This window comes from Cololabis saira, chromosome 1, assembly GCF_033807715.1.
Source record: "Cololabis saira isolate AMF1-May2022 chromosome 1, fColSai1.1, whole genome shotgun sequence".
Classification (NCBI taxonomy): domain Eukaryota; kingdom Metazoa; phylum Chordata; class Actinopteri; order Beloniformes; family Belonidae; genus Cololabis; species Cololabis saira.
The window spans coordinates 11404087-11431945 of NC_084587.1; the positions used below are offsets into that span (position 1 = coordinate 11404087).

A 27859-nucleotide genomic window follows, 5' to 3' on the forward strand; every position below is an offset into this window, starting at 1 on the left:
TACTTCCCAATTACGCAACAATTCCGTATTTCAAGGGACGGGTGGCAAGCCTAGTGGTGGCTTCATATCTGTTGCTCGTGGCCTATGTCCCTGTCCTAGGATAATCTGCTCGTGTGTGCAAACTGAACTTTGCACAGCGGTATAAGTTAAAACAGTGCAAAGTTCATTCAGATACAGCCCATACTGTTTGTGCTGGTCTGTTAAGGTTGTGTGAGGGTTAAAAAGTGAAGTTTGTCACGTCTAAAGCCTCTTGGGACTTACATTTTTGTTTTTTATTTGGCCTGGTCACCATGGTAATTCACATCATGCCCAACCTGTTTTGGAGCAGTTAGTGTTTACAATTTTAGATACAGATTTGTTAACTCATTGTTGATTAATTTTGGGTTTATATCCCAGATTAAATCATCTTGAAAGAGCATTTAAATTTCACCTGGCTCCAAATTCATGACTTCACAAGGAATGTATCTTCAATATTCCCAGATCACCCTCCATGCACTCCCTATGACCAAATCTTAAAACAGCAATCATTGTTTTAAGGGTATCATATGAGCAGTTACTACTCTTAAGATGCTTTCACATTCCACTCTTGCTGACAGAAAATCTTTTTGGGAAGGGGACTTCTGATTCTAAAGTATCTTTGGAGGCAGCTTCATTTCGTCAGTTTGTGCAGGACATGGCTCATTATAGTTCAGGATTGTACATTGCAGACACTGGACTAAACTCAGACTCTTTAAGTGTTTCTCTAACATAGTTTCATCAAATTACAGATGTAAGTGAAACCCCGCATCACATGCCCACATACTTCTGTTCTTGCCCAAAGTTTGACCACAAGTGGTCATCTGTCTTTGATCCCAGATCAGGTTCCCTAAAACAGTCTTGGGATATTTGGCATTGCATCAAACTCAAGTCGTCTAGAGAGTCTAGTTGTGTTGCCTTTCTCATGACTCTTTGCTAAAATAAAAGTATTACAAACCATCAACATTCAATAAGAATTTATTTATGAAATATAATAGACATCATTTTTATTTTGGGTGGAATACAGTTTTTTTTGTAACTTTCAGCACCCCTTTATATGAATAATAAAATGTTTTAATTTATTTTTAATTTCATATATATATATATATATATATATTTGAATTTCTTCTTATATATGTCATGTATATAGCTTAGTTTTATGTTTTTTTTTTATTAATATATACAACATATATACATTATTAAAGTATTTTGATTGATTGATCAGCACAGAATTATACAAAAGTACTTTGCCCTTTTGTTGGAATATATTAGGGAACATAAAACATTATGTGCCTTCCAGTAGAGTAGCACAGGATAAATAACCTTTTTCAGACTTTTTTTGCCTCCTCTCTGAATGTGGACAGATATTTCTAACTTGGCAGCAATAATAAATCATAATAGAACTAAGTTTGTGCATGCTAATTTTATTTGGCCAAATCAAACATAACACAATCTTAATTCATTCTTTTCAAGTTTTAATCTATTAGTCTGTCCTGCAGGGGTTTTAACCTGAACCAAAAATCCTCCAATCTGATCAGAAATCACTATTAAGTTGATAAATTTGTTTAAATTCTCAGCTGAATGAATTACTCAAGTGTCCAAAACTTGCTGAGGTGTATATGATGCCATCAAAGAAGCTCATGCCTAAAAGACCTTTTCAGTACATCCCTCTGAGATCAGCGTGTCGTCTCATCTGATATGGCGGTGCCATCTGAATGTAAAACTTTTACGCTGCAAATTATAAGTTAATAAATTAGTTTTTTAAATGTCAGAAAGCATAGGGAAGAAAAGGCCACCGCACACTCCCTGAGCTCAAGATGACATTTTCAAACGTACAACCAGCCAGTTTTTGGTGCTTCTGCGCAATAATTATTGAAAGGATTAATTATATTTCTTTCTGTGGATTGACAAACGGTCCAATCAACACACCCTGATCACACTTTTGATTATTTTGGTTTTTAAATACAATAAAACATCATGCTATACATATTTGATCATTTTGAACAGTGAAAATATTTGAAAAATTTGGCAGGATGTCATATTGCTGGAGTTATTTACCGGTAGACATTGTTTTTCCTCTTGAATACTGTGAGCCCAGTCAGTCTGGTAGTTGTTATGTCTTTCTGCTATTGAACATAATCTGTTTTTCTTTTCTTTTTCATGTTCATGTTTGACAGTATTATTAATTATAATCTCTCCTTCACATGTCACATTTTCAGAGATGTTGACACCTTTACAGCTCCACAAAATAAGCAGCCAATAGATTCTTTATAGGTTAAAAACAGTGTTTGTGTTCCCATTTAGAAAAAGTGAATGTCAAACTCTTGAAACTGGTAATTGTTGCTTGGCAACAGCAAAACAGATTGCTATCAAAACACTGCAACCTCTGAGTCTTGAAAGAACAATATTTTCCAAGTAAAGTAAAAGAAAGATCCTTTTTTTTTATTATTTCACCCTTTATTGTAAAAAGAGAGGAAAAAAAAGTTTGGTATAAAATTATCATTTTTTTCCAGTCACGTATACTCGACTTCTGTGTTACTTTCTGATGCACAAACGCTCTCTGTGTTGCTCCTCTTCTCTCACCATCCATTAGTGCAGCAGTGTGGAGTCAGACACTACACTGGAACGAGAAAGAACCTCTACATCACCAAGGACACGAAGGTCATCTGCCAGGGATTCACTGGGAAACAGGTTTGTAGCGACTTCTCATCTGTGATATTGCCTCACATCAGTTCAGGTGAATGTGATCTTGATGTAAATTCTCAGTTCATCCTCGCTGCACACTCAATTCCACTCTTGTATGCGTCTGTGAGACTCCCTGCGTGATGAAGATTACCAGAGAGGAGAAGAAGCGTTTCTTTCCATCACAGTAACCAGTCATAAGGGAAAGAAGTGAAATCTATTCCTGACTGACTTTCGTTTGTCCTCCTGTCTCTCCCGAGGAGACAGATGTGCACTTAAAGGAAGTGCCCAGAGTAAAATCAGCTCAAGGTCTATTGTTAGACGGTGAGTAGTGAAAACTTTCATTAAGGGACCACAAACGATGTGAATTAAAGCAGTTTTGATTAAGGGAATGGAGGAATCAATAACTCGTTCACTCTCATTCCCTTCTTGAGAGCGTGTGGACCTCCTTCGTCGGGTGTAGCATCCGTGAACCACAGTAGTTTGGTGTCGCGGTGTAAACCACACTCAGACACGTCTGTTGGTCGTATTTGATTTGTCACATGCATCCTGACATCCCCGCTCAATGTCAAAGGTGCAGTTTCAGATTTCTTGATCCACGCTGCTCACAAAGCTGCAGGATATCGGATTAAGTTTGGATGTAGAATTAAAAAAATTAAAAAGACATAGACAGGAGCAACCAGTCAGCTTCAGAATAAATACGAGGCTAGATGTTCTTAAATATAATAGATTTAAATATCCAAAGTAGTGGTGCACTGAAATGAAAATTTGTGACCGAAACCAAAAAATAATAATAAACATTTGGGCGAATACCGAACAATACCGAACATGGTTCTTTGCAGTTTTTCATTTATTTTGCCAATTTTTTCACCATTGCATAAATCAAATAAATTTGATTTAGGCATGCTTTTCAAAGAAAAAAAACTTTTACAAAATTACAAGGTAGAAAATATTTATTGAACATAAAAAACTGAACATTTTTTAATTTCCCAGCATTATGTTGTTTTGGTTCCACCTCCTGGTGAATGTTAGGTAAAATTCTTACGTGGTTACCTTTTGGTTGGCCAACGATTTATGTTTATGGTGCGCAACCGTTACTGGAGGGGCCAGTCTTATTTCCTTATATTACAACGCCGTTAATAATTGTTCGTTTTTTTTCCCACTTATTCCACCGAACCCCCGAAAGTGTTTTTTTGCCATTTTCGGCCGAACAATTTCGGTTACCGAACAATCGGTGCATCACTAATCCAAAGTGCCCTTGAATATTGGCAGGGTTTATTTTAATTGTTTCACCTCCTCCTGCTGTGTTGCTACAATATTAAACAGGTTTTGTGTGTGAAATGGACACGTTTTAGAAGCAGAGACCATGAACGCTCCACCTTGTGTGATGTTTAACAGCCGTTTGGACGACGTGGTTGTCGGCTTGTACAGACTTTCTAAAGTGGCGCCAGCAACTGGAAGGAAATGCATTTACAAAGTTGAAATGACCTGGATTTGTCTGTAGGGACCCAATTCACACTATCACTGAAGTGAAATGACATTTTTGAGTCTTGTCAGGGGTTTAAAATAGCAATTTGTTTTCACACAGGTCTGTTGCCCCAAGTGGTAACATTAATTGCTATTTTTCAGCAAATGCAAATTCTGTTCTCAGTCAAAACTGCTTTAATTCGTGTGTTTTTGTCCTCGATGAAAGTTTACACCCGTCACCATCTAATAATAGACTGTTGTTTTAACTCCAGGATATTCCTTTAAGGCAGAATGCACTAGAATAATAGATGGAAACATACTTTTTGGCCTAAGGTCTTTAGCAGAACTGTTTTTTGAAGTCGGTCATATATTTCAAGCTAATATTAATAGTCTTTGTGAACGCTGAAATGTGCTTGGCTCACTCGTCTATTGAGTTTCCTGACTTATTTTGTGGTCTTAAAGACGTGAAATTCATTTTTCTTCAGACTTTGATTGCATGTGGAGTTGAAAGGCGTGAAAAAACAACTTTGATGCACAATTGTTGTCATGACAACCCTTTGTCATCATATTATCAATAGCAATAACTCTGAAAGGCAGATTGTTCACAATTCAGTTTTTAAGTAAAACGAAACAAAAGAAAAAACTAACTCGGGACTTTTTTCAAAAGAGGGAAGAAGGACAGAAAGTGTTGAGTTGTGTTCAACAAAGCAGAAACATGGATTTTTATTACGCACACTCCGTTCTTGAGTTTCCAGTATGAGGCTGTTAAATAGGGTTCCAGTGAACATGCTGAGTAATTGGAAGAGGATGAGCAATGAAACAAGTGCTATTGAGTGCACACTGCCGTGTCCTCCTGGCTTGATAAGCGAGCCATTTTTCAAAATTACTGTCCTAACATTTGCTGTAATAATGAGTGGTAAAAACAGCAAAGTTAACGGGGTGAAGGGGTTCATTGCAAATGGAGGTGAAAATGCTGATTCATGCCTTCTAATTCTTCTTAATAGGCGAGTTTTCATTTTTGCGTTAAACTCATTCATTTTCAGTTTTTGCTCATGCTACTTTATCTACATTTTTTCTGCATCTTCACTACTGAATAACTGATTTCCATCTTGCAGGTCGTTTTCAGCATAAACGTAGTTTGGACCAATTTAATTCCCTCGTTCAAGAAAACCTTCGTCTGACAGGGTTAAAGGATTTTAGTTTTCCAAAACACTTTCTACACTTTTTCTTTTAGTTTGATGCAGCTTCATCCTATTTATCTTTACTTCAAATAGGCCATGAAAGATTTATCTATATGACTTTTCTTGGTTTTGCTGTAAATTCCATTGTGATCATTTCAGTATGTTATGTCGCGGTGGAAATTTGTGCCAGTCATTTCACAAGGAACTTTTCATGAAGTGAATGGCTGTGTTAGCTTAGCTGGAAAGTAGTAGCGCGCAGTCTTTTAAAATATTAGTTACCTTTGCTTTAATGTTTGTTATATTATTCACGTCTGCAAAACTGACAAAGAGGAAGAGGAAGTTCTTATTAACATGGAGAAACGCAAGACCAGGAGGAGACTAATCACTTCATAAATGTAATGAAAGATATGAACATTTTGTCATTTGTAAACGGTAGAAAGTACCGCGATAGCGAGATTTACCACCAGTGGTTGCTCATCAAACCGCCCTTTGCATACAGTTGGTTAGCACTGTGACCAATCAGAGCAACAAACAAGGTGACGAATTCAGAGTGACGAAACAAGTAATCGAAAGTTGTGTAGAAGAGATGAAAAAAGACATCAAACACATAAGACCTTTTCCAAAATAAAGTTCGTTTTTGAGTACATTGAGGATGGTGATGAAGTTCCTGTAAAAAAAAAAACAAACAAAAACTGTAAAGTTTGATTTGCTGTGAGACTATTTGCTCTTACGAATGTGAAATTGACCTAAAATGAAAACAGGTTCTACAAATAAAGTCCTATTTGAATTGGTTGTCTTCAAAACAAAGAAAAATGTCCTTTTCTTGCAAATGTAAAGACTGTCTTGTCTTGGTTTCCTTTTTAATAAAATTCTCCACGTTGGACCAGAATATTCAACGATACAACAGAAATTACACGAGTATTCAATGTCAATATTAAATAACCAATGCTTTGTTAGCTGGATGTATTATAGGTGTAGTTTTGAAAGATACCTCTTTATCTTATTGTTGAGACAAAATGTATCCTCGACCAGCCACACCTTTTTCCAATCATATCATCTATCATTATTATCAAAAGATTTATATATAAAATGGTTTTAACATTTGAACCCCCCCAAAAAATAAAAAAATTTAAAAAAAATGCATACTGGAGATGTCACATCATTAAAGTCCTAGAGCCAAAAGGAGCTGCAATACATTCCTGCCTACTCCAGATTACAACGTTGCGGCTCTGTTGTCGTGTTAATCCGGCCCAGAGACTCTGTAAGGAGAGACTGATTTTATTGGCTTCTCGTGATTATTTTGGCATATTTAATGAGCTCCAGCAGACGGTACATGTAGCTCGACGTACCTGCTCAGCAAATAGAAATTTGTAAGCAATATGTCTCGATTTCTAGGCTAGGTTAGAGATGGTCCAACATCATCTGCTGTTATGCTTCTATGAAGTTGGAGTTCTGGTCAGGTGGAGCTATATTGAGATTTGTTTCTTTAAATGTATTATCTAAATATACACAGAAACAGCACAAATATGTGCAAGGTGACCCTGTAACTTGCTGTTTTACAATTATATGAGCAAAGTAAATTAACTTCTGGAGTGTGAGGAATTAAACGCGCCGACTCTGGAAATGCAAGCGTGACACTTCCTCTGCAGAGCACATGAAAGTGACAGAATGTGAAATATTCTTGCAAACTCTTTCTGGGGACATATTTTACAGTCAGTCCCGCTGGTGAAAACCCAAAGCTATTTTGATTTGTTTTTCAGATACTCTGCAAAGAGATTAAACTGAGCTTTCACCATTATTTATTTATGAAGAACATTTCGATTCCTTCTCATCGAGTATATTTATTGATACCTTGATTCCCTGCTAAAAATCCAGCCCTTACCCAGCAGCCCGTGTGATTAATCCCAGACGGAAGCATATTTCTTCTAACTCCGTCTGCCTTGAAATCTTAATGTCGACGCTTTCGAAGTTGGCTGTATCCCACTTCATTGCTCACACACGCACTCCCTGATTCCTCTTTTCTCCTGCCTTCCTGCCTTCCAGGGAACGTTTCACAGTCAGCAGTCTCTTGATTATGGCTCCCTGTTGGTTGGAGGCGTTTCCCCCGGTAAGGGCGGAAAGACGCACCTTGGAAAGCCGGTCTTCAACTCAGTCAAGGAGGTACATGTGTCATCCTTTCTCAAAATCTGCTGTGCATCAGTTTAAGATCAATTTTTTTTTTAATTTGTTGTTATTTTGAGAAACATTAGGTGGCAGTGTTTCATAACTCAAGAATTTCCTTCTTAAATTCACCACCACTACTTTTTTTTTTTTCTTTTCCTTCATCCTCGCCTCAGGCAAAGGAGGGCACAGGGGCAGATGCCACTGTGATTTATGTACCTCCACCATTTGCGGCAGCAGCCATCATTGAGGCCATTGATGCGGAGATACCCCTGGTGGTGTGCATCACCGAGGGCATCCCCCAGCAGGACATGGTGAGGGTCAAACATAAACTACTGCGCCAGAACGCCACGCGCCTCATAGGCCCCAACTGCCCAGGAGTCATCAATGTAAGCACACACACACACACACACACACACACACACACAATGCACACACTCTTTTACAGCTAAGAGAGCTAAAAGTGAAAACTCCTTCTTGTGGATCTGTCAGTGTTTAACATTTAGTGCTTTGATGATGCTGTACAGTAAATCTAAAACTCTAAAAGCCCTTTTTATATCGTCCTGAGTAGGGCTGGGCGATATATCGAGATTTTAATATATATCGATATATTTTCAAATGCGATATGGTACGAGACAATATCGCTTATATCGATTTAAAAAAAATAAAAATTATTTTGATATAGCCTATTTTGTGACAAATTGACTTGAATGTTTTATTTGAGATTTGCACAAATGTTTTGTTATTTGCACAACTGTCAACCTCAGTGGAAAAGTCTGCCTGTTAATGTCTACATTGTATTAATTGCACAGTGTATTTTAATTTAATTGTTATGCAGGAAAGGGATATTTGTTTTATTTTTATTCAAGAAGCATTTTTATTCTATATATGCAGGCAGTTTATTTTTATTTCATTTTATACATTTTAATATTGTGCAGACCTCTGTTAATAAATGTACCTGTGTGACATTTGGCACGAGGCTTTGTATTAAAACTGACTGTTTTTTTAAGGGTTTGCCTCAGAAAAAAATGAAGCTAACAGAGATGCTATGCTATAATGCTTTGGGGGAAACTCCAATTATGGCACAGAAAAAATATCGATATATATCGAGTATCGCCATTCAGCTAGAAAATATCGAGATATGACTTTTGGTCCATATCGCCCAGCCCTAGTCCTGAGTAACCCATATGTTAAAATAACTGTATAGTTGTTTATTTCAAAGTTGTATTATGACAAAGAAAACCTTTTGGAGAATTATTTTTTTCTTAAGGGAGTTTTGGAGCAGGAAAACAGACAAACAGTTTGTGCAGATAAATATTTTAGTAAGTGAGAGGGAAAATATATCGAAGACCGACTACTAGTATGGAAGTAGTGCAGCAATATTTTCAGAGACTGTTGAGTTGTTTTGTCAGCGTTTAATAGAAATAAGTGTCTTTTTTTCGCAGCCTGGAGAATGCAAGATTGGCATCATGCCTGGACACATCCACAAAAACGGAAGAATTGGTGAGATTTTTTCTGTTGTGTTTGTAAAATGAATAACATCAGACTGAAATGGCCCCCGTTGGGAACTTTAAGCCTTTTTGGTTGTACATAAGATTATCAGGAAGGAAGGAAGGAAGGAAGGAAGGAAGGAAGGAAGGAAGGAAGGAAGGAAGGAAGGAAGGAAGGAAGGAAGGAAGGAAGGAAGGAAGGAAGGAAGGAAGGAAGGAAGGAAGGAAGGAAGGAAGGAAGGAAGGAAGGAAGGAAGGAAGGAAGGAAGGAAGGAAGGAAGGAAGGAAGGAAGGAAGGAAGGAAGGAAGGAAGGAAGGAAGGAAGGAAGGAAGGAAGGAAGGAAGGAAGGAAGGAAGGAAGGAAGGAAGGAAGGAAGGAAGGAAGGAAGGAAGGAAGGAAGGAAGGAAGGAAGGAAGGAAGGAAGGAAGGAAGGAAGGAAGGAAGGAAGGAAGGAAGGAAGGAAGGAAGGAAGGAAGGAAGGAAGGAAGGAAGGAAGGAAGGAAGGAAGGAAGGAAGGAAGGAAGGAAGGAAGGAAGGAAGGAAGGAAGGAAGGAAGGAAGGAAGGAAGGAAGGAAGGAAGGAAGGAAGGAAGGAAGGAAGGAAGGAAGGAAGGAAGGAAGGAAGGAAGGAAGGAAGGAAGGAAGGAAGGAAGGAAGGAAGGAAGGAAGGAAGGAAGGAAGGAAGGAAGGAAGGAAGGAAGGAAGGAAGGAAGGAAGGAAGGAAGGAAGGAAGGAAGGAAGGAAGGAAGGAAGGAAGGAAGGAAGGAAGGAAGGAAGGAAGGAAGGAAGGAAGGAAGGAAGGAAGGATATGAGAAAGGAAGGAAGGATATGAGAAAGGAAGGAAGGATATGAGAAAGGAAGGAAGGATATGAGAAAGGAAGGAAGGAAGGATATGAGAAAGGAAGGAAGGAAGGATATGAGAAAGGAAGGAAGGAAGGATATGAGAAAGGAAGGATGGAAAGATATGAGAAAGGAAGGATGGAAAGATATGAGAAAGGAAGGATGGAAAGATATGAGAAAGGAAGGATGGAAAGATATGAGAAAGGAAGGATGGAAAGATATGAGAAAGGAAGGATGGAAAGATATGAGAAAGGAAGGATGGAAAGATATGAGAAAGGAAGGATGGAAGGATGGAAAGATATGAGAAAGGAAGGATGGAAGGATGGAAAGATATGAGAAAGGAAGGATGGAAGGAAGGATAGATATGAGAAAGGAAGGAAGGAAGGAAGGATAGATATGAGAAAGGAAGGAAGGAAGGAAGGATAGATATGAGAAAGGAAGGAAGGAAGGAAGGATAGATATGAGAAAGGAAGGAAGGAAGGAAGGAAGGATAGATATGAGAAAGGAAGGAAGGAAGGAAGGAAGGATAGATATGAGAAAGGAAGGAAGGAAGGAAGGAAGGATAGATATGAGAAAGGAAGGAAGGAAGGATAGATATGAGAAAGGAAGGAAGGAAGGATAGATATGAGAAAGGAAGGAAGGAAGGAAGGAAGGAAGGATAGATATGAGAAAGGAAGGAAGGAAGGAAGGAAGGAAGGATAGATATGAGAAAGGAAGGAAGGAAGGAAGGAAGGATAGATATGAGAAAGGAAGGAAGGAAGGAAGGATAGATATGAGAAAGGAAGGAAGGAAGGAAGGAAGGATAGATATGAGAAAGGAAGGAAGGAAGGAAGGAAGGATAGATATGAGAAAGGAAGGAAGGAAGGAAGGAAGGATAGATATGAGAAAGGAAGGAAGGAAGGAAGGAAGGATAGATATGAGAAAGGAAGGAAGGAAGGAAGGAAGGATAGATATGAGAAAGGAAGGAAGGAAGGAAGGATAGATATGAGAAAGGAAGGAAGGAAGGAAGGAAGGAAGGATAGATATGAGAAAGGAAGGAAGGAAGGAAGGAAGGATAGATATGAGAAAGGAAGGAAGGATAGATATGAGAAAGGAAGGAAGGATAGATATGAGAAAGGAAGGAAGGAAGGAAGGATAGATATGAGAAAGGAAGGAAGGAAGGAAGGATAGATATGAGAAAGGAAGGAAGGAAGGGAGGATATGAGAAAGAAAGAAAAAAAAATTCCCATTGATGAGGTTTTTGTGTAACAAACATGGCGGATCTGAGTCATTCCAGTTTTGCAGTACAGGTGTAACTCATTTAATTGGTTTTTATTAATTCAATTTAATTGGTGTAGTTTAGTATTATTTAGTATCTTTTAGAGCAGGCCAAAGGCTGAATGTGGTGATAGATTTATAGTTACAAAGGTGGAGTTGAATTGGTATTTTTTGTATCGTCATTTTTATCGTTATCGGGATAAATGCCAGAAATTATCGTGATACATTTTTTTAGTCCATACCGCCCATCCCTAGCAAGAACCCACTTCATGACTCACATTTCTCCTCACATTATATCAGATATATTTCTGTTTCCATTCACACTCTGACATCAACTCCACTCTGGTTTCTGTTGGACAGAATGTTAGATTTCCTCTAACCACTCTCTAGAGAGCAGTGTATCCACCATGCCACCACACTGTACCCGTTTTGCCAGCGTTGTCCTAATGTAGAGGTGGAAAGGAAAAGTCAGCGGAGGATTTGTTGTCCGGTAGCCATGGTGGAAAAAGAAGAAGTCAGCCTAATTAAAACATCTCTGTCACTGTGCCCAGCGTGATAGCAATCAACAACAGCTTGACAACGGCGTTAGTCCTTCCCATGGTGGTGACTGGCTAATTGTTAGTGCTAGCACTTATTGGACCAGATTTTTCTTTCTTTTTTTCCCCCTCCCCTCAGCTGAGAAACTTCTGTTTCATGTCACATTGTTAGTCACCTCGATGTAGTGGATGGATTCAAAGGTCTGGACCCAGACAACGTTTCTCCTCCAACATCCTTTGAATCAGATAGGAATGACAAAGAGGAGACGGAATTACCTTTCTTTTTTTTTTTTTTATAGCCTTGTACTTAAATCCTAGAATGAGCTGCCGCTCTTGACAACTTGATAAGCAGCAAGAGCTGCTGCCGTCGCCCGATGAACCTTCACTGGGTGGCTGTGTTTTAGTGAATGACTGCCTTCATTCTTAAAGCACGGAACAGCTGTTCCAGAGCTTTGTTGTGTAACCGATCTGTTTTTGTCTTGACTGTCATTATGAAGTGATTCTGTCGTAATGAGACACAAAGCGACAGCTGCAGGATTTTTGTCATTTTATCAACCTTAACTGAAATTCTTTCATTATGTGTGTGTTCTTTTGCAGGCATTGTTTCTAGGTCGGGTACCTTGACGTATGAAGCAGTGCACCAAACTACACAAGTAGGCCTGGGCCAGTCCCTCTGTGTGGGTAAGCTACCAGTCACCTGGGACGTGTTGAATGTAAATGTAACAAACTCACAACCCATCATTTTATATCTAGACAGTTTTTTGAGACTCGGACTCGGTTTCATGTTCAGACTGAACTTAAGCAGAATTTTACATAGTGATGTCACTATCAAACTCTCAAAATCAAGTCCTTATATTTTATATCAAAGTTTCACTGATACCCCTTTTACACCAAGCTGGTTCCAGGGCTGGTGCTAGAGCCGGTTCACGGTTGGTTCTAAGTAAGAACCGTTTGCTTTTACACAAGCTGGTGCTGGCCAGCAGCTGGCCAGAGAGCCACGTCATCACGTTACTGTATACGTCTGTGTACGTCACCATTTCCAGTATTACCACTTGTACTTCAATGCATTCCACTATTTATCAAAATCCAGATCTGAATATTAAGCATATCAACATAGTCGAATGGGCAAACTCTGGTTTATAACAGTTTAAAACAGTTCGAGGATTTATTTAATTTGAACATGCAATTAAAATCATTCATGACTTAAAATCAGAATACAACATCCCTGACAAACACTTTTTTAAATATTTACAAATATGGAGCATTGTTCAATCACCTATCAAAACAAATAAAATCCGACTTGGATTATCTGAAATAGAGGACATATTTATAACCTCATACACAATTAAAGGAAAAATCAGTGAGTTTTATATTTTATTTATAAGATATCTCTTCAAAATGTCCAAGATGTAAAAGAATCGATGGAACATTTGTACATATGTTTTGGGAATGTGATCTTTTAATACGTTTCTGGAAATCAATTCATTCCTTCACACAATCAGTATTAGAAATTAAATTTGAGTTAAGCTACAATTTGTATTAATTAAATGACACACTGGATCTTCAGTTAGACCGGAAAAAAAAGCCATAAAAAGATATATATATATAAAAAAAAGAAAGAAATCACCTAATATTGTTATTTACATGTGTGCTTTTCTTTTCTGGTCTGAATGAAATACGCAAAAGTAAGCACGTAGCCCCCGACGTAACGTGGTTCTTTCCTCTAGACCAGCAAAGAGTTGGTTCTTGTCTAGCACCAGTTTTGAGAGCCAGGAGCCGGTGCTTAGGCTGTGTAAAACCAAAGAACTGGTGCTAAGTCTGGCTCTAGCCCAGAACCAGCCCTGGAACCAGCTTGGTGTAAAAGGGGTATGAGTGTGTCATGAGGCTTCATATGACATTAGACCTTATCTTTAACAATCACTTAAGGCTCAGTAGTTAAATAGTTAAATATTTGGACACACCTACTGGTTCGATATAAATGGTCAGATGACCAAACCTTTGGCTGGTATTTGTCCAGATCTGCGATCAGCGGTTACCTTGCACACGTACTGTCATCATATTAGGAAATGGCACAGATCCTGTTTTATATTAAAAAAAATAATACTTGCCAATTTCCATACTGGTTCATGAATTAGATATATAAACATTCAAATCCACTTAATATTTCAGACCCATCGCACCCCTGAATAAGAACGAACGGATATAGATGATGGATGGATGCTTCAGAAGAAAGTTCAATCTTTGCCTATGATTGATTCTATATCTGGAAAAGGAAAATCTAAAGTAGCACAAAAGAATTTTAGCTTAGCTTGCAGAGAGTCTTTTACAACGATGTCCAAGATTTACTCTTGTTTGGTCTCTCGCTCGGGCAGGCTCTCGAATCCTGGGATCATTACTTTCTTGGGTCTATTGGTCGCTTCTGCCATGATGTCCAGTTCAACTCACTGAGCTAGTTTTATTGTTGTGGGACAAAGTTCTGTGACGCGATGCACAGCTCTCATAATATACAACTGGGTTCGGAGTTGGAGTGCAGTGAGTTGTTTTCACAAGCCTGCAAACTCGTGTCACTGTCGACAAAGCTCACCATTTAAATCAAAATATCATTACCTTGAATCGTGTACCAAAGGATACACGATTCACAATAACACATCTTTGGTGGCCCCAACATGCACACGAGTCTTTTGACGAATCACAGTCAAGGTAAGGGCATCGATTTGTTCTCATTACATGGTGAAACGGCAAGCGCCAACCATCTGACTTCCAGATTGAAGCTCGTGTGGAACTAAGATTTGTTGCAACTCCTCAACTGGTCGATAAAGGCTGACTGCAAAAGACAATCTCCATTTTCTCCCATGTTAAAATGTCCAACTTTAGAGGAGAAATACACATATTTACAGCCTGATTTAAAAAAATAAAATGAAATTTTGGTCTCAACCGTTGTTGATGTCACATCCATTTATTTAAAGGTTTAGTTATCAGGGACAATGCACATTAATAATACATTTAAACAAATGTAAAATATGCCAGAATTAACCAAAAAGGCTATTTTGCATCTGCTGTCCCTGGACTGGTGTAAAATAGTCAACCTACTGTAAAAGAAAAGTTATTAAGATATAATCAATAAAACATTTCCAAATAAGAAGGCTACATCAGAATTAAGATTAAAAGGTAATCCATGACAGCTCTGAGGGGGGGGGTTGCACCACACCAGGAGAGTTTATATAGAGCAATACATTTATTTCTAACATGATCGGTTGACAGTCAGCTCAGCCAATGGGAAGCCGCTATCGCTTCCTCATCCGTAATAGTCATTGCTACTGCACTTAGCGAAGCAACAAGCCATTTGTATTAGCCCGTATTTCACAGTCGAGTCAACATGTTAAAGGGTATTACGGACAACAATCTAAACAGCGTTGATTTAATATCCTAACACTCATCTCTTATTACATGGCAAGTTTATTCCTATAGCACAATTTAACAACACAGTGATTTTTTTTTTTTACATTTTTTTGTAACAGGTTTGAACATTTTAATTTACACCGTTCTTTGTAGCATCCTTCAGAGTATTAAAAAAGTTTCAAAATTATAATTGGTCTCTTACTCTTGTTAACCGAACTCTATATCCATGAGTACGTATCTTCCAACAAATATTTATTTTCACTGGGAGTCAAAGTAATAACTCATCAACTCTCCATCTGTTTACTTTAAAATTATGTTTTGAGAGGGGCATATTCCCTACGTATATTCTCCCCCAGCTAAAGAAAAAAAATGTATTCATTCTGTTTGTAGAGTGTAATTAATATTCTAATTTGTATTTTGACTTTTAAAGAACTTTGGAACTTTATGGCACAGGGCTTGCCTGGTTGGAGTTCTGTCTAAAAGACAGGACTCCTTTGTGTCTTTAGGTAATTACAAAGCAGAGCTAACAAAAAAGTTAGCTCCGATTTGTAAGTTTAAATTCTGGGGCCTCTGTTGTTTAACCTCTATATGATCCCACTCACTCAAACATGAAAGACAGAAACAAATGTTACCATAATTATGCCAATGACACACAAATCTATATAACCATCTCGCAGTGAGACTATAATCAAATTCAAATATTGATCAAATTAAACAGTGGATGCGCTCCAGTTTTCTTCAGTTAAATGAACACAAAGCAGAAATAATAGTGTTTGGAGCCAAGGAAGCAACATTAAAAGTCAGCACTCAGGCAGTGAAGCTACAAACAAATAGCAAAGCCAGAAATCTGGGAGTTATTCTGGAGTCAGACCTGAATTTTAACAGCCACATTAAGACAGTGGTGAAGTCAGCCTATTATCACCTAAAGAACATATTGAGGATTAAAGGACGGATGTCTCAGCAGGACTTAGAGAAACGTGTCCATGCTTTTATCTTCAGTAGACTGGACTACTGTAACACTATTCTCACAGGTCTCCCTAAAACATCCATCAAACAGCTGTAGTTAGTTCAGAACGCTGCTGGCGAGTCCTCACTAAGACTAATTCTCTAAACTGCATTTACTCTCTTCCCCCGAAATGGACGTGGTATCACATAGGGGTGTGCAAACAAGGCTACCTCACGATTCGATTTCGATTATTGGAGCTTCGATTCTTCGATTATAACGATTGTCGATTCGATTATTGGTGCCACGATTCTTTGATTATTGTGATTTTTAATGCTTTTTTCCATACAAGATTGATTTTGTCTTCATCTGTGGCTACATTTGTAAATAAATAGCCAATCAATTAACTCAGCTCCTCTAACAACACTCATTAAGTAAATAACAAGGTTTTTTGAACATTTGACATGTATTTTTCAAAGACACAAAATAATTTATTTTATGACTATGTAAACATTTGCTCTTTGACTTACTTAACTTTGACCAGGGAAAGCTGCACTTGCATGAGAGCGCCCTCTATTGGCGGAAAACCCTGAAAACAGTCAAGCCCTGGATTTAATGAGTTCATTAATTCAAGTAAACAAGATATGTACTTCCATCAAATGTATTTAGTGTAAACATATCTGCCATATTTCAAGTGAAGAAAAGGAAATGTGCATTCTTGAAAATGAAATGATTCAGCAGCTTATTCAGTCTGGAATCTGGATAGGATAACAAAATAAAAATAAAAAAATAAATTAATTAATTAATCGATTCCAAATCGTCACGTGACGCATCGCGATGCATCAACACATCGCTGAATTGCACCCACCTCTAGTATCGCACGTACGGGCCGAGTAGTACTTAACCAAGAAACACTAAATGAAGCGAACGCATGAACAGACTGCAAGTATATTCCAGGCCTTACTTGTGTGATTTGCGTTCAGCCAGAGCCGAGTTACTGTAAAAATGCTCTCTGTTACACAATTCCCATTTCATTACATTTTGATTCAAATATCATATGTCGCTGACAGATTGCACGAGTGTGGGGCGCATGTTCTGTCTTTTTTAAAATGACCCATATATGATATCCGCATTTACATTTATTTTGTGAGCAGCTGGGGAAACAAAAAACAAGTCAAATGTGCTCAGCCACCGACCTGAAAAAAGTTAGGCAGTGAGGGAGGGAAAACGGAGCGATGGTCAATGAATGCTGCCAGATAAAATGAGCACAGGTTAAAATGGAAAAGGTAGAACATGGAGCCATTTCCATTAGTGCATTGACACGTCTCCTGTGCATGTCGATACGCATTGACGCGTCTTCTGAGCACAGAGGCCGGGCTCTTTATTCTTGAAGCTGTGAAACACACCACTGAAGAAATGATCAAAGAAGTTACTTTCTGAAGCTCTCTTGGGGGTCAGAAAAAGGATTAAAGTATATTTTGAAAATGGGGAAGAAAGAGTAGAGCCTGTCCACCTGTGTTTAGGATATTCACTACCGTCACATTTTCAAGGACATTAGAGTCCCACTAATGCAGGAAAATCCCATTTGTCCCCTCGATGGTAGACGCAAATGTGCTTTCAATTCATTTTCATTCAATTCCTCCCTTCCTTACTCCCTTTCCTACTTCCTTCCTTCCATCTTTTCTCCCTTCTTTCCTCCCTTCCATCTTTTCTCCCTTCCTTACTCCCTTTCCTTCTTCCTTCCTTCTTTTCTCCTTTCTCCCTTCCTTCTTTCCTCCCTTCCAACTTTTCTCCCTTCCATCTTTTCTCCCTTCCTTACTCCCTTTCCTTCTTCCTTCCTTCTTTCCTTCTTTTCTCCATTCCTTCCATCTTTTCTCCCTTCTTTCCTCCCATCTTTTCTCCCTTCCTTACTCCCTTTCCTACTTCCTTCCTTCTTTTCTCCTTTCTCCCTTCCTTCCATCTTTTCTCCCTTCTTTCCTCCCTTCCTTACTCCCTTTCCTACTTCCTTCCTTCCATCTTTTCTCCCTTCTTTCCTCCCTTCCATCTTTTCTCCCTTCCTTACTCCCTTTCCTACTCCCTTCCTTCATTCCTTCTTTTCTCCCTTCCCCCTCCCTTGACCCAAAGACAGCACAAGGGTTAAACCCTTCAGTGTAAATGACCGCAGTGATGTAAAAGCTACTTACATTGTTGTTGCAACAAAAAAAATCTCTTAATACACATTGCATTGTTTCCTAGATTAACATGTGATAAAGATATGAGATATCTTGTTTTATAATATTAGAAAAAACTGTTTGACTTGTAGGACTTAATTGTTGCAGTGCATTCTGGGTAGTGTCTGGCCCGGCCCCGGTCCCTGGAGCCTACACTGAGATAAACTTGACTTCTGTTCAGCCGTTTCTTTTTAAACTTGAACCCCCTGTAAGTGGTGAAAACAGCCTCGAGGACAATTATCCAAATGTGCATCAGAATGAAGAGGATCAGAGGGGAGGAGAGCGTGAGCAGGGCAGAGGAGATCATGTCTAAGTGGCAGCTCTACCTTTTCTCATCAGCAGCGTTGTCAAACAGCAGGCTCTGTCAAAGCACCGTGGAAGCTCCCACTTGAATGTTCACTTCAAGTCCACTTGGGTAATTTTGATGCGATTGCTCGTCGGTTCAATTAAATTCTGTTGTATTTGAACTTTAACGGTTATGGAGTTTCTGGTTTGAATGGCCAAGTACAGGGTTGTGAGGAATAACTCAGGGTTCTGGGAGAATTTATAGGGTTCAGCTGTTAGTCATGATTACTGAAGAGTATACAGGACTGTCTCAGAAAATTAGAATATTGTGATAAAGTCCTTTTATTTTCTGTAATGCAAAAATGTCATACATTCTGTATTCATTAAAAATCAACTGAAATATTGCAAGCCTTTTATTATTTTAATATTGCTGATCATGGCTTACAGCTTAAGAAAACTCAAATATCCTATCTCAAAAAATTAGAATATTCTGGGAATCTTAATCTTAAACTGTAAACCATAATCAGCAATATTAAAATGATTAAAGGCTTGCAATATTTCAGTTGATTTGTAATGAATCCAGAATGTATGACATTTTTGTTTTTTTAATTGCATTACAGAAAATAAAGGACTTTATCACAATATTTTAATTTTCTGAGACAGTCCTGTACCTACAAGCTAGTGAGTTTGCCATGTTGCTCAGCAAGCCGACGGGAACACGCCCATTGCGTTAACCCAGCTGCTCCCAGCTGAACCCCCTAAATGAATTGCTTGTTATAAACTCTCCTGGCGCTTCGCAAAAAAAAAAAGTACCCTCCAAGTTGTCATGGGTATGAAATCAAATAATTGAGACCAAAACAATTCTTTGAACCATGCAGTAAATATGTTTATTTCTGCTCTAAAGTTGGACATTTTAACATGGAGGTGAATGGAGATTGACTCGCTGTTGGAGCCAGCCTCTAGTGGCCGGTCGGGGAACTGCAACAGAACTTAGTTTGCATGAGACTCAATGCAGAAGTGAGATGGTTGGTAAAAACCCACAGGCTTTTAGTTGAAAAATGGAGTGGAGATGTCACAAGACCCAAAAGCAGGTGTTTGTCTTTTTATTGAAATTGTAGAGGGAGAGGTCCAAGAAAAGAAAAATATCAAATAAAATTATTTAAAGGTGTTAAATCTGGGGCAGCACAGCGGCTTAGCTGTTAGCACTGTTGCCTCACAGCAAATACGTTCCAGGTTTGATTCCCACATCCTGCAGGACAGCCTTTGTGTGTGAAGTTTGCATGTTCACCCCATCCTCACATGGGTTATGGTCTGGTTTCCCCCCGCAGTCCAAAAAACATGTATGTTTGTGCGTGTGTTTGCCTGCGGTTGCGGCAGGAAGGGCATTCAGCGTAAAACTGGGCCAAATCGCTGTGCAGACTATGATCCACTGTGGACCCCTCCAAGAGGGTTTAAGCAGAAATGGTTGATGAAAGGTTGTTAAATCTGTTTTTGATCTAGAAGTAGAACCTAAAGGAGCAACATTGGGCACCGCACGCATCAATATTTAATTTATTCTGGCCTTGCAAAATGTTGAAACTATTAGGATCAAGAATCAACTTGGAAAGCATTGCACATATAAAAGAATTTCATGCTCTGCAGTCAAAAATCATGTTTTTAACAATATGCTGTAGGCGAAGATAATTAGAGACAATAAGTCAATTGTCTGGACTCTTTTAAAGCCAAAGGCTGCTATGAATATTGCTAATAAATGCATTTATGCTTGCTCTTATTGTTGTCTTAATTTGGATGCGGATAATTGTTACCCTTTTGCTCCAGATAATTAAGATGTTAAACACACTAGAACAACAGAGATTATTTTAGAGCATTTTTGTTTAGTCATTCATATTTTTCTTGTTCTTGCCTAACAATACCCATAATATTACAATGCAAATAGAATATGTGACATTACCAGGTTTGTTGTTCTTGATTTTACTTCTGGGTGTTGGGGAGATGATCTGGATTGTTTAAATTTGAACGAACATTTAGTGAGGTGGGGTAACATCATCAGATGTGGGTTTATTACATTACAGCAATTAATAAAGTAACAGTTGTACAGAAACATTCCTTTACCCAGCTTATCTGGCTGCAGAAAATCGATTTATAATCTATATAAAGAACTGCTTGGACATATGATTTCAACAGTGAAAAACAACCTAGCTTCATTATTATTTGAACATTTTAATTATGGAGTATCCTCCAGTCAGACCTAATAAAGCCAGTCTTGCAACAGTATTAAATATTGTGAAGTTCATTAAAGGGGTTTATTGGTCGGTCTGCTCGAGACTTTTTCTGAGATTTTTGAACATCCTTCGGGCTACTGCAAATTACAGTTAATGCAATATTTAATATCCCTCATCTTTGTTGCTGGTAATAGGATTTTACTTGATTATTACCGTAGTAATTTATGTTCCTGGTATTGCCCAGGTTCTTTTGGTGGTGTTTGGAGCCAGTTGACATTGTGTCCCTGAGGTCTTGTTTCCTATTTAAGGTGATGCTCTAACTGTGTTTTGATTGGGTTGTTCTGCATACCCTTTGTAACTGCATTTTTCCTTTAGAAATTACACTTCTGACGGACTGCAAGTCTCCCTCTACTTTGGCTTGATTGTGTTCCTCTTTTTTTGCAATTTACTTCGGATGAAAGTGTCTGCTAAATAAAATGTAATGTTTTTAGAGGTTTGCCTGTGCTCTTCTGGAGGTTCATTACTTTTTTAAATAATCTTTGCACCCCTGCGGTTTTTTAAAGTTTCATAAGTCATGTTCCTTGAATGTGGAAAAGAAAGGGAACATTAAAGTACCATGCTGAGGTAGAGTTTGCTGGGGAAAACAGATTTAAAAGTGAGCAATTGTAGAATGGCGCTTCCATAAACCTCAGTCAAGTTCATCCCTGACAAAATGTCTGCAGTTTCTCTTCACTATAGCTACTAGCTCATTTTTGTGGTTTTTCTGACCCTGGGTTGTTTTTTTTTTTATAGAACCTTTTCCATATTGAGATGATGGAAATGCTCAGTTGAACCCACAGTGAGCCGTCTGCCCTGGGCATAAAACAGGAACTTCACAAGGAGCCTCTGCTGTTGAGCCAGATATTCTTGTCACGAGCAGTGAAAAACCAACGAGTAGAGACAAAGTTGGACTTTGGTTTCTAGAAACATGCATCATGTGTCAAATCTTACAGGACTGTCTCAGAAAATTAGAATATTGTGATTTTCTGTAATGCAATTACAAAAACAAAAATGTCATACATTCTGGATTCATTACAAATCAACTGAAATATTGCAAGCCTTTTATTATTTTAATATTGCTGATATTGGCTTACAGCTTAAGAAAACTCAAATATCCTATCTCAAAAAATTAGAATATTCTGGGAATCTTAATCTTAAACTGTAAACCATAATCAGCAATAATAAAATAATAAAAGGCTCACAATATTTCAGTTGATTTGTAATGAATCCAGAATGTATGACATTTTTGTTTTTTTAATTGCATTACAGAAAATAAAGAACTTTATCACAATATTATAATTTTCTGAGACAGTCCTGTATGTTGTTTTTTCTGACTGTAGTGAGTCTCTGCATTTGGAAAATTCAACATAAGATGGACAACATGTAACTTAAAAAAAAAAAAAAAAACAATAATTTATTAAACAAAATAAACTGAAAAAAATACAACGATTATATAGGTAATACCAAATACTGCCTAATTGCCTTCGCAGGATTTAGGAGGACAGTTTACATGCAAGTGTTGCACACTTGAAAAAGAAAACGGATTTTGTACATATATACTTGCTGCAGGTTTCCGTGACGCTAAATGTATTGGCTCCATGAAGCTCCTTAGCCCGTTAAATATCCATAAATTAGCCACAGGGTTCAAAGCGTGGTTAAAATTATTTTCTTTTTTAAGTACCGGCTTATAGCAGGAAAGTACGGTATTAGTCTGTGACAGCAAAGTTAAAAGAAGATCGACGAGTATGGTTTGCTTGGCTGCCATGAGAAAGCAGATCCTGTATATAAGAAGAACGTGGAAGCTCGACTGAGCTGCTCAAAACTGTCTCTGAACCGGCCGTAGACTTCCCTGACGACGTCCTGTGGACAGATGAGAACACAGTGGGGTTTTTTTGGCCTTCAGCCTGTTTTATACTTGAACATCAAACTGATGTAGTGAAGAATCCTGCACATCTCCATGCATGGTACTGCGCGTTGGGTCCATGTGGACTACAACAAATGTGCTTAGTCTTCATGTTTTCTGCTACCACCATTTATTTTTTCATTCTCAAGCCAAGCAAAAACCGTGACTTCTGTAATGTCAGTAAAAATGAATGTTGCTCGATATTCAGCTCCAACTCAGACTAGATGTGTCTTATTTTCTTCTTTTTCCTGAGATACACTTGTGAAGTAACATGAAGAGATGATAGGAAGTAAAACAAAAGGCAGCTCAGCACTGCCAGCTGCAGATCTGCAGAACGGAACAAAAAGGGAAAAGCATAAACGCAGACAGCAACGCAAGTCCTGTACGCAGGCTACATGCGTAGTTATGAACATAGAAGGATAAATCAGTCTGAAACCCCCCAGCACTGGGTTATGTGATAAGCAAATGCAGCATTTTAGCAGAAACACCTCATGCCCACCATCAAGCACGGCGTGCATAAGTGGTGATTTGTGGTTGTTCTGCAGGCACGTGACCAGGGCACCGAGCAGCCTCTGAACCTGCCGTGCATGACTCTGTGTCATCTTTATTCTAGAGGATTCTGTTTAACGGCTCACGCTTGGCTTGGTCTTGCAACATGACAGTATTCCAAAGTACGCCAGCAAAATCAGTTTGGTTGACAAATGAGTGAATCTGGGTTTAGTCCAGACCTCAACCCAACTGAGATGAAGCAATACTGGAAAACGGAAGCGGCCATCATTGCTCCACAGTGATGCAAGAGGCTGATAAAGGGCACACAGTAAATGACCACTTTAAGGTGGTACTAATCTTTACACACAAATGCAGTTCTTAAGTAATATAAATGGGTCAATGACGAATAAGGATTTTCAACAGGTCAATTTTAAAATAATAAAAAAAGAATATCTATGGCAGTAGTTAAAACATTAAGAATGTTCTGTACACAAAAATTCATATAAAAATTTTAAAGAGTTTTTTGTCAAGATGAATTGGCACTAGCCTTAAAAAAAGGTCATGTGGTGCAACCATGATTCATATTAAAATACATTAATTTCCTTAACATCTTGACATCTTTTTTTTTTTTTTACAAGTTTTCAGTATTAGACAAAAATGGTTGTGTTTTTAATGGTCGCGCCAGATTATATTTCATAAAATGGACGTCATCAGTCAAACTTTGTTTGCAATCGTACACACTACAAGACATTTCGGAGATCATGCCAGATAGAAGATTTATTTAAATACATTTAGAGTGATTTCAAATAAGTTTTCAAAAACAAGAGTCCTGGTCGGACGGTCGCACCACATGACATTTTGACGCTTAAAACAACAACAAAATCCCAAATAACTAGTATTTTTTGTAAAATTCAAGTGAATCCATATGTGGGACAGGTCGGTCATATATATGGTATTTTTTTTATCCATTTAAACCTTTTTTGAATTGAAAAAAAATCTGTTTTTCAGAAAATATAGGCGTCACGTCATTGACCCAAATACTTCTTGATCAGATGCCTGTCAGATCATACTGACTGTAAGCTTTGAGAGTTGAGTGAGTAAGTGTTTGTTTTTTGTGTTTTTCTTCCTCCTGCTAGGTATTGGCGGGGATCCATTTAACGGTACAAACTTCATAGACTGTCTGGAGGTGTTCCTGCATGATCCGAAGACGGAGGGCATCATCCTTATCGGAGAGATCGGAGGAAATGCTGAGGAGAATGCAGCCGAGTACCTGAAGCAGCACAACTCTGTAAGTAAATAACACGCCCTTTATTTGCCCTCGTTCTCTTTCTGATATCTTCTCCCACGTTCCGTCCCATCAGCAGAGATATACCTGTTCACATGAAAAATGTGTTGATTTTCAAATTAACACTTAGTTATGCCCTTTCAAATCTGTGAGCAGTGGTGCACACAGGAAAGTGTCAGATGGGGAGGACATGGTGCAGCTGTGAGCCGCGTTCTTTCTCTTTGATCGCATGCCTCAGGCTTCCTCTCTTATTTTTCTGTGTGATTTGTGTGATCCGGGTAAAGAGTGACAGATGGGATGAAGGTGCGATTCGCAGGTCGTGTTCGACACATCAGCGGCGGCGGTGAAGGGTGAGCCTTCAGTGATGGCCACATGTGGTACAGAGCAGTCGGCTGAACCAGCGATTTATAACGTCACCGGGACTGAACTTTGCGTTTTTTTTTGCCTGTAGCAGATTACTTTTACCACGTTTAATTTTTCAGTATGTGTGTGTTTGTTTCTGGGAGTCTGTGCGTGCTGGGCGCTCTTGAGCTGAAAAATGGATTTGATTCGCCCTCGACTGCTCTAATGCATGCAAATCTCCTGCTGGCGTCTCAGGAGAATAACTCTTCTCACCGAACAAATAAAGTACAAACACCCCCCCCCCCACCCAATCACCGAGGGTGTTGACAGTGAGGGACGGTTCAAATGAAACACAGGCATGAAAAAGGCCAGCAGAGCGTGTCAATAAGCTGCAGATGTCCCGTTGAAAGTCAATTGTGTAGAAAATTGTTCATAAAACAGTACTCTTAGACCGTACTTTTAATAGTCAAGAACCGTACAAAGATGTCAGAACACGTTGTTTTCACTTTGAGTCAAACTTAACTTTTCTTCATTTGAATACATTTGAATTCAAGTCACACAAACACAAGTTTTTTGCACAGCCAGACTTATCACCACGGCTCTGTGTCGGCACTGCATAGAGGTCTAGCTGCACCCGTTATCATTTCTGGTTTAAAAGAGAGACATGGAAAACAATAGCAGCAAAACAAACCTCTGGCTTTATATGAATTTCTTTAAATCAATTAAAATTGTCTTGGGTGGCCCTCAGCCCGGGTTGCAGGGACGGATCCTCTGCAGAATAGTTTGGAGATATTTACAAAATAGTGTTTTGGTGCAGCTGGAAATATGTATTTTGTAATGTATGTTTCAGAAAGCAAGAATTTTCAACTTTTTTATTTTATAATATACAGGACTGTCTCAGAAAATTTGAATATTGTGATAAAGTTCTTTATTTTCTGTAATGCAAAAAAAAAAAAATATATACATTCTGGATTCATTACAAATCAACTGAAATATTGAAAGCCTTTTATTATTTTAATATTGCTGATTTTGAGATAGGATATTTGAGTTTTCTTAAGCTGTAAGCCATGATCAGCAATATTAAAATAATAAACATTACAGAAAATCACAATATTCTAATTTTCTGAGACAGCCCTTTATAGTTTCTTTCCATCAATTCACACACTCCTTGTACATTTGCTCTAATCCAGATATCTGGCAAAGGTTTCTACTAACTTTGTGTAGATGGAGTTATTGGTGTTTCTACACAGGTGACTTCCAGGTAAATACTCAAATGGTAAATTTTATGCCAAATATGCTGATTTCACAGCTAGTATTTAAAGGGCTGCTCTGCTATTGTTGGGTTCTTCTTATTTTTTATTTTTTTTCCCCCGATCAAAATGACCCTGTTGAAAAGTTGGCAAATTCTTCTTTTAAGTAGCTTTTCAACAAAGTGGAGGAGATCTGCTTAAACTCGTGTCGAAAAGAAATGAAACCCTGTTTGAATTGTAGGGTTTCATGTATCAAGAAATTAAAAAAAAGGGAAAATATACGTTCAGGCAAACAAAAAGATGATATTAAACTCCTTAGCATTATTTATTGAACAAGAACTAAGGAAAATCGAGGACGTACGTTTGCCTTATCTGTGGATAAACCTCCACCTGTTACTGGCACCATCCAAACTGGATAAATAGATTCATTTACTGTCAATAGAAAATGCTTTTGCACAATATTAATGATCATTTTAAGCTTGGATAACATTATCAGGTACATAAAAGAAATAAACGACAACATACAAGTATAAACAGCAGCTATGGCAGATCTTGTACGTAGGCTACGTGCCTGCTTGTTGCATGGAAGCATAAATCCCTCGTTACTACGTCCATAAGAATTTAGAAGTTTAAATCGTCTAAACTTAAACGCGCAGGAGTAATTGATCTTCAGCTACTGTGACCACTTCCATTAAATGAAACACTTTGGAGGTTTGATGGTCTGCAGCATTCAGGTCGGTTTAAAATCCCAGCAAGCAAAGACATCAGCAATAGTCCTAGAGAAACTGTGGTCACTGCTCAGGAATCTGAGTGATTATGAGACTATTTTTAAACAATTTTGAGTCCTTAATTCTACAGTGGAAAAAGATGAATTATAAATGGAGAACATTCAAGACAGTTACTGATTTTCCCACATTTGGGATTCCCAGCACGTGTAACCCGAGCTCCAAGCATGCAGTACTCAGAGAAGTTGCAAAAAGAACTAAATCCAAGAGCTACATGCCAGACTTCACAGGCTTCAGTTGCCGTGTTAAATGTTAGATTTCATGACAGTGTGATTAGGACGACTGCACATTTATGATTTATTTGAAAGCTTTGACAGGAGAAAGCCTCTTAGAAAGAGAGAAAAAAAAAGTGCACAGCTTTGCAAGTTTGCATTCAGACAAAACCCAGAAATTGACAGTTGAGAACGAAAGGAGACGTCGGGCCGTAATGGACAGCGCCGTGTTTTAGTGACCGGGCAGGGAGTCCTGCAGCCATGGAGCAGATAATTTCCTCTTCTCTGTACTCTGGTTGTGTAGTCAAATACAAGGCCAGCTTTCAGCTAAAGTTTGGCTTAAATTGGTTCAGAACCAAACTTCATGATGGCTGAAAAATGAGTCCAGACATCGCCCGGGTTGAAATGCAGGACGTGGGGATAGTTCAGTTTAACGCAGCGTCCACAAACCCCAGAAGAACTGAAACGATTCTATTTTTGTGTGTTTTATCTAATTCTCACACGTGGATCGACTGTTTTTGTTAATGAATCATTGACTTGGTGGAACAGTTAACCACTTTTTCTTTATTTAATGATACTGTATATTTACCTAATTTGGTTAACACTTGATAATATATATATTTTTTTTAAATCACATATTGTGTGAAACTTTCTTATGTGAAAGTGGTTTCACCTTCTTTTTGCACATAGTTGTATATAAAGCGCTTGTGACCACACTGAAAGTGGTTTTAGAAACGGGTAATTGAACATTACAGGAGATTGTTGATGCACATTACACCAGTTATTTATTTTAATCCCTCCGACTGATTAGGATGTGCATTAATGTAGGCAGTGGGCATCGATTTTTATTCCTATATTTGATTAGCA

The 27859-nt window shown here is 38.3% G+C and overlaps 1 protein-coding gene across 3 annotated transcripts in view; it reads left to right on the forward strand.

The window, feature by feature from the left end:
* The window catches only part of suclg1 (succinate-CoA ligase GDP/ADP-forming subunit alph), a 40423-nt gene that overhangs the window by 1520 nt on the left and 11044 nt on the right, over window positions 1-27859 (forward strand). For all 3 annotated transcript variants that reach the window (XR_009784075.1, XR_009784076.1, XM_061740139.1), the window contains exons 2-7: window positions 2609-2706; window positions 7389-7505; window positions 7682-7894; window positions 8951-9008; window positions 12226-12309; window positions 24255-24406. Coding sequence is in view for 1 of the 3 variants with exons in the window: in XM_061740139.1 (XP_061596123.1) it covers window positions 2609-2706; window positions 7389-7505; window positions 7682-7894; window positions 8951-9008; window positions 12226-12309; window positions 24255-24406 (722 nt within the window). In the remaining 2 variants the exon portion in view is untranslated. The remainder of the gene's footprint in view (window positions 1-2608; window positions 2707-7388; window positions 7506-7681; window positions 7895-8950; window positions 9009-12225; window positions 12310-24254; window positions 24407-27859) is intronic.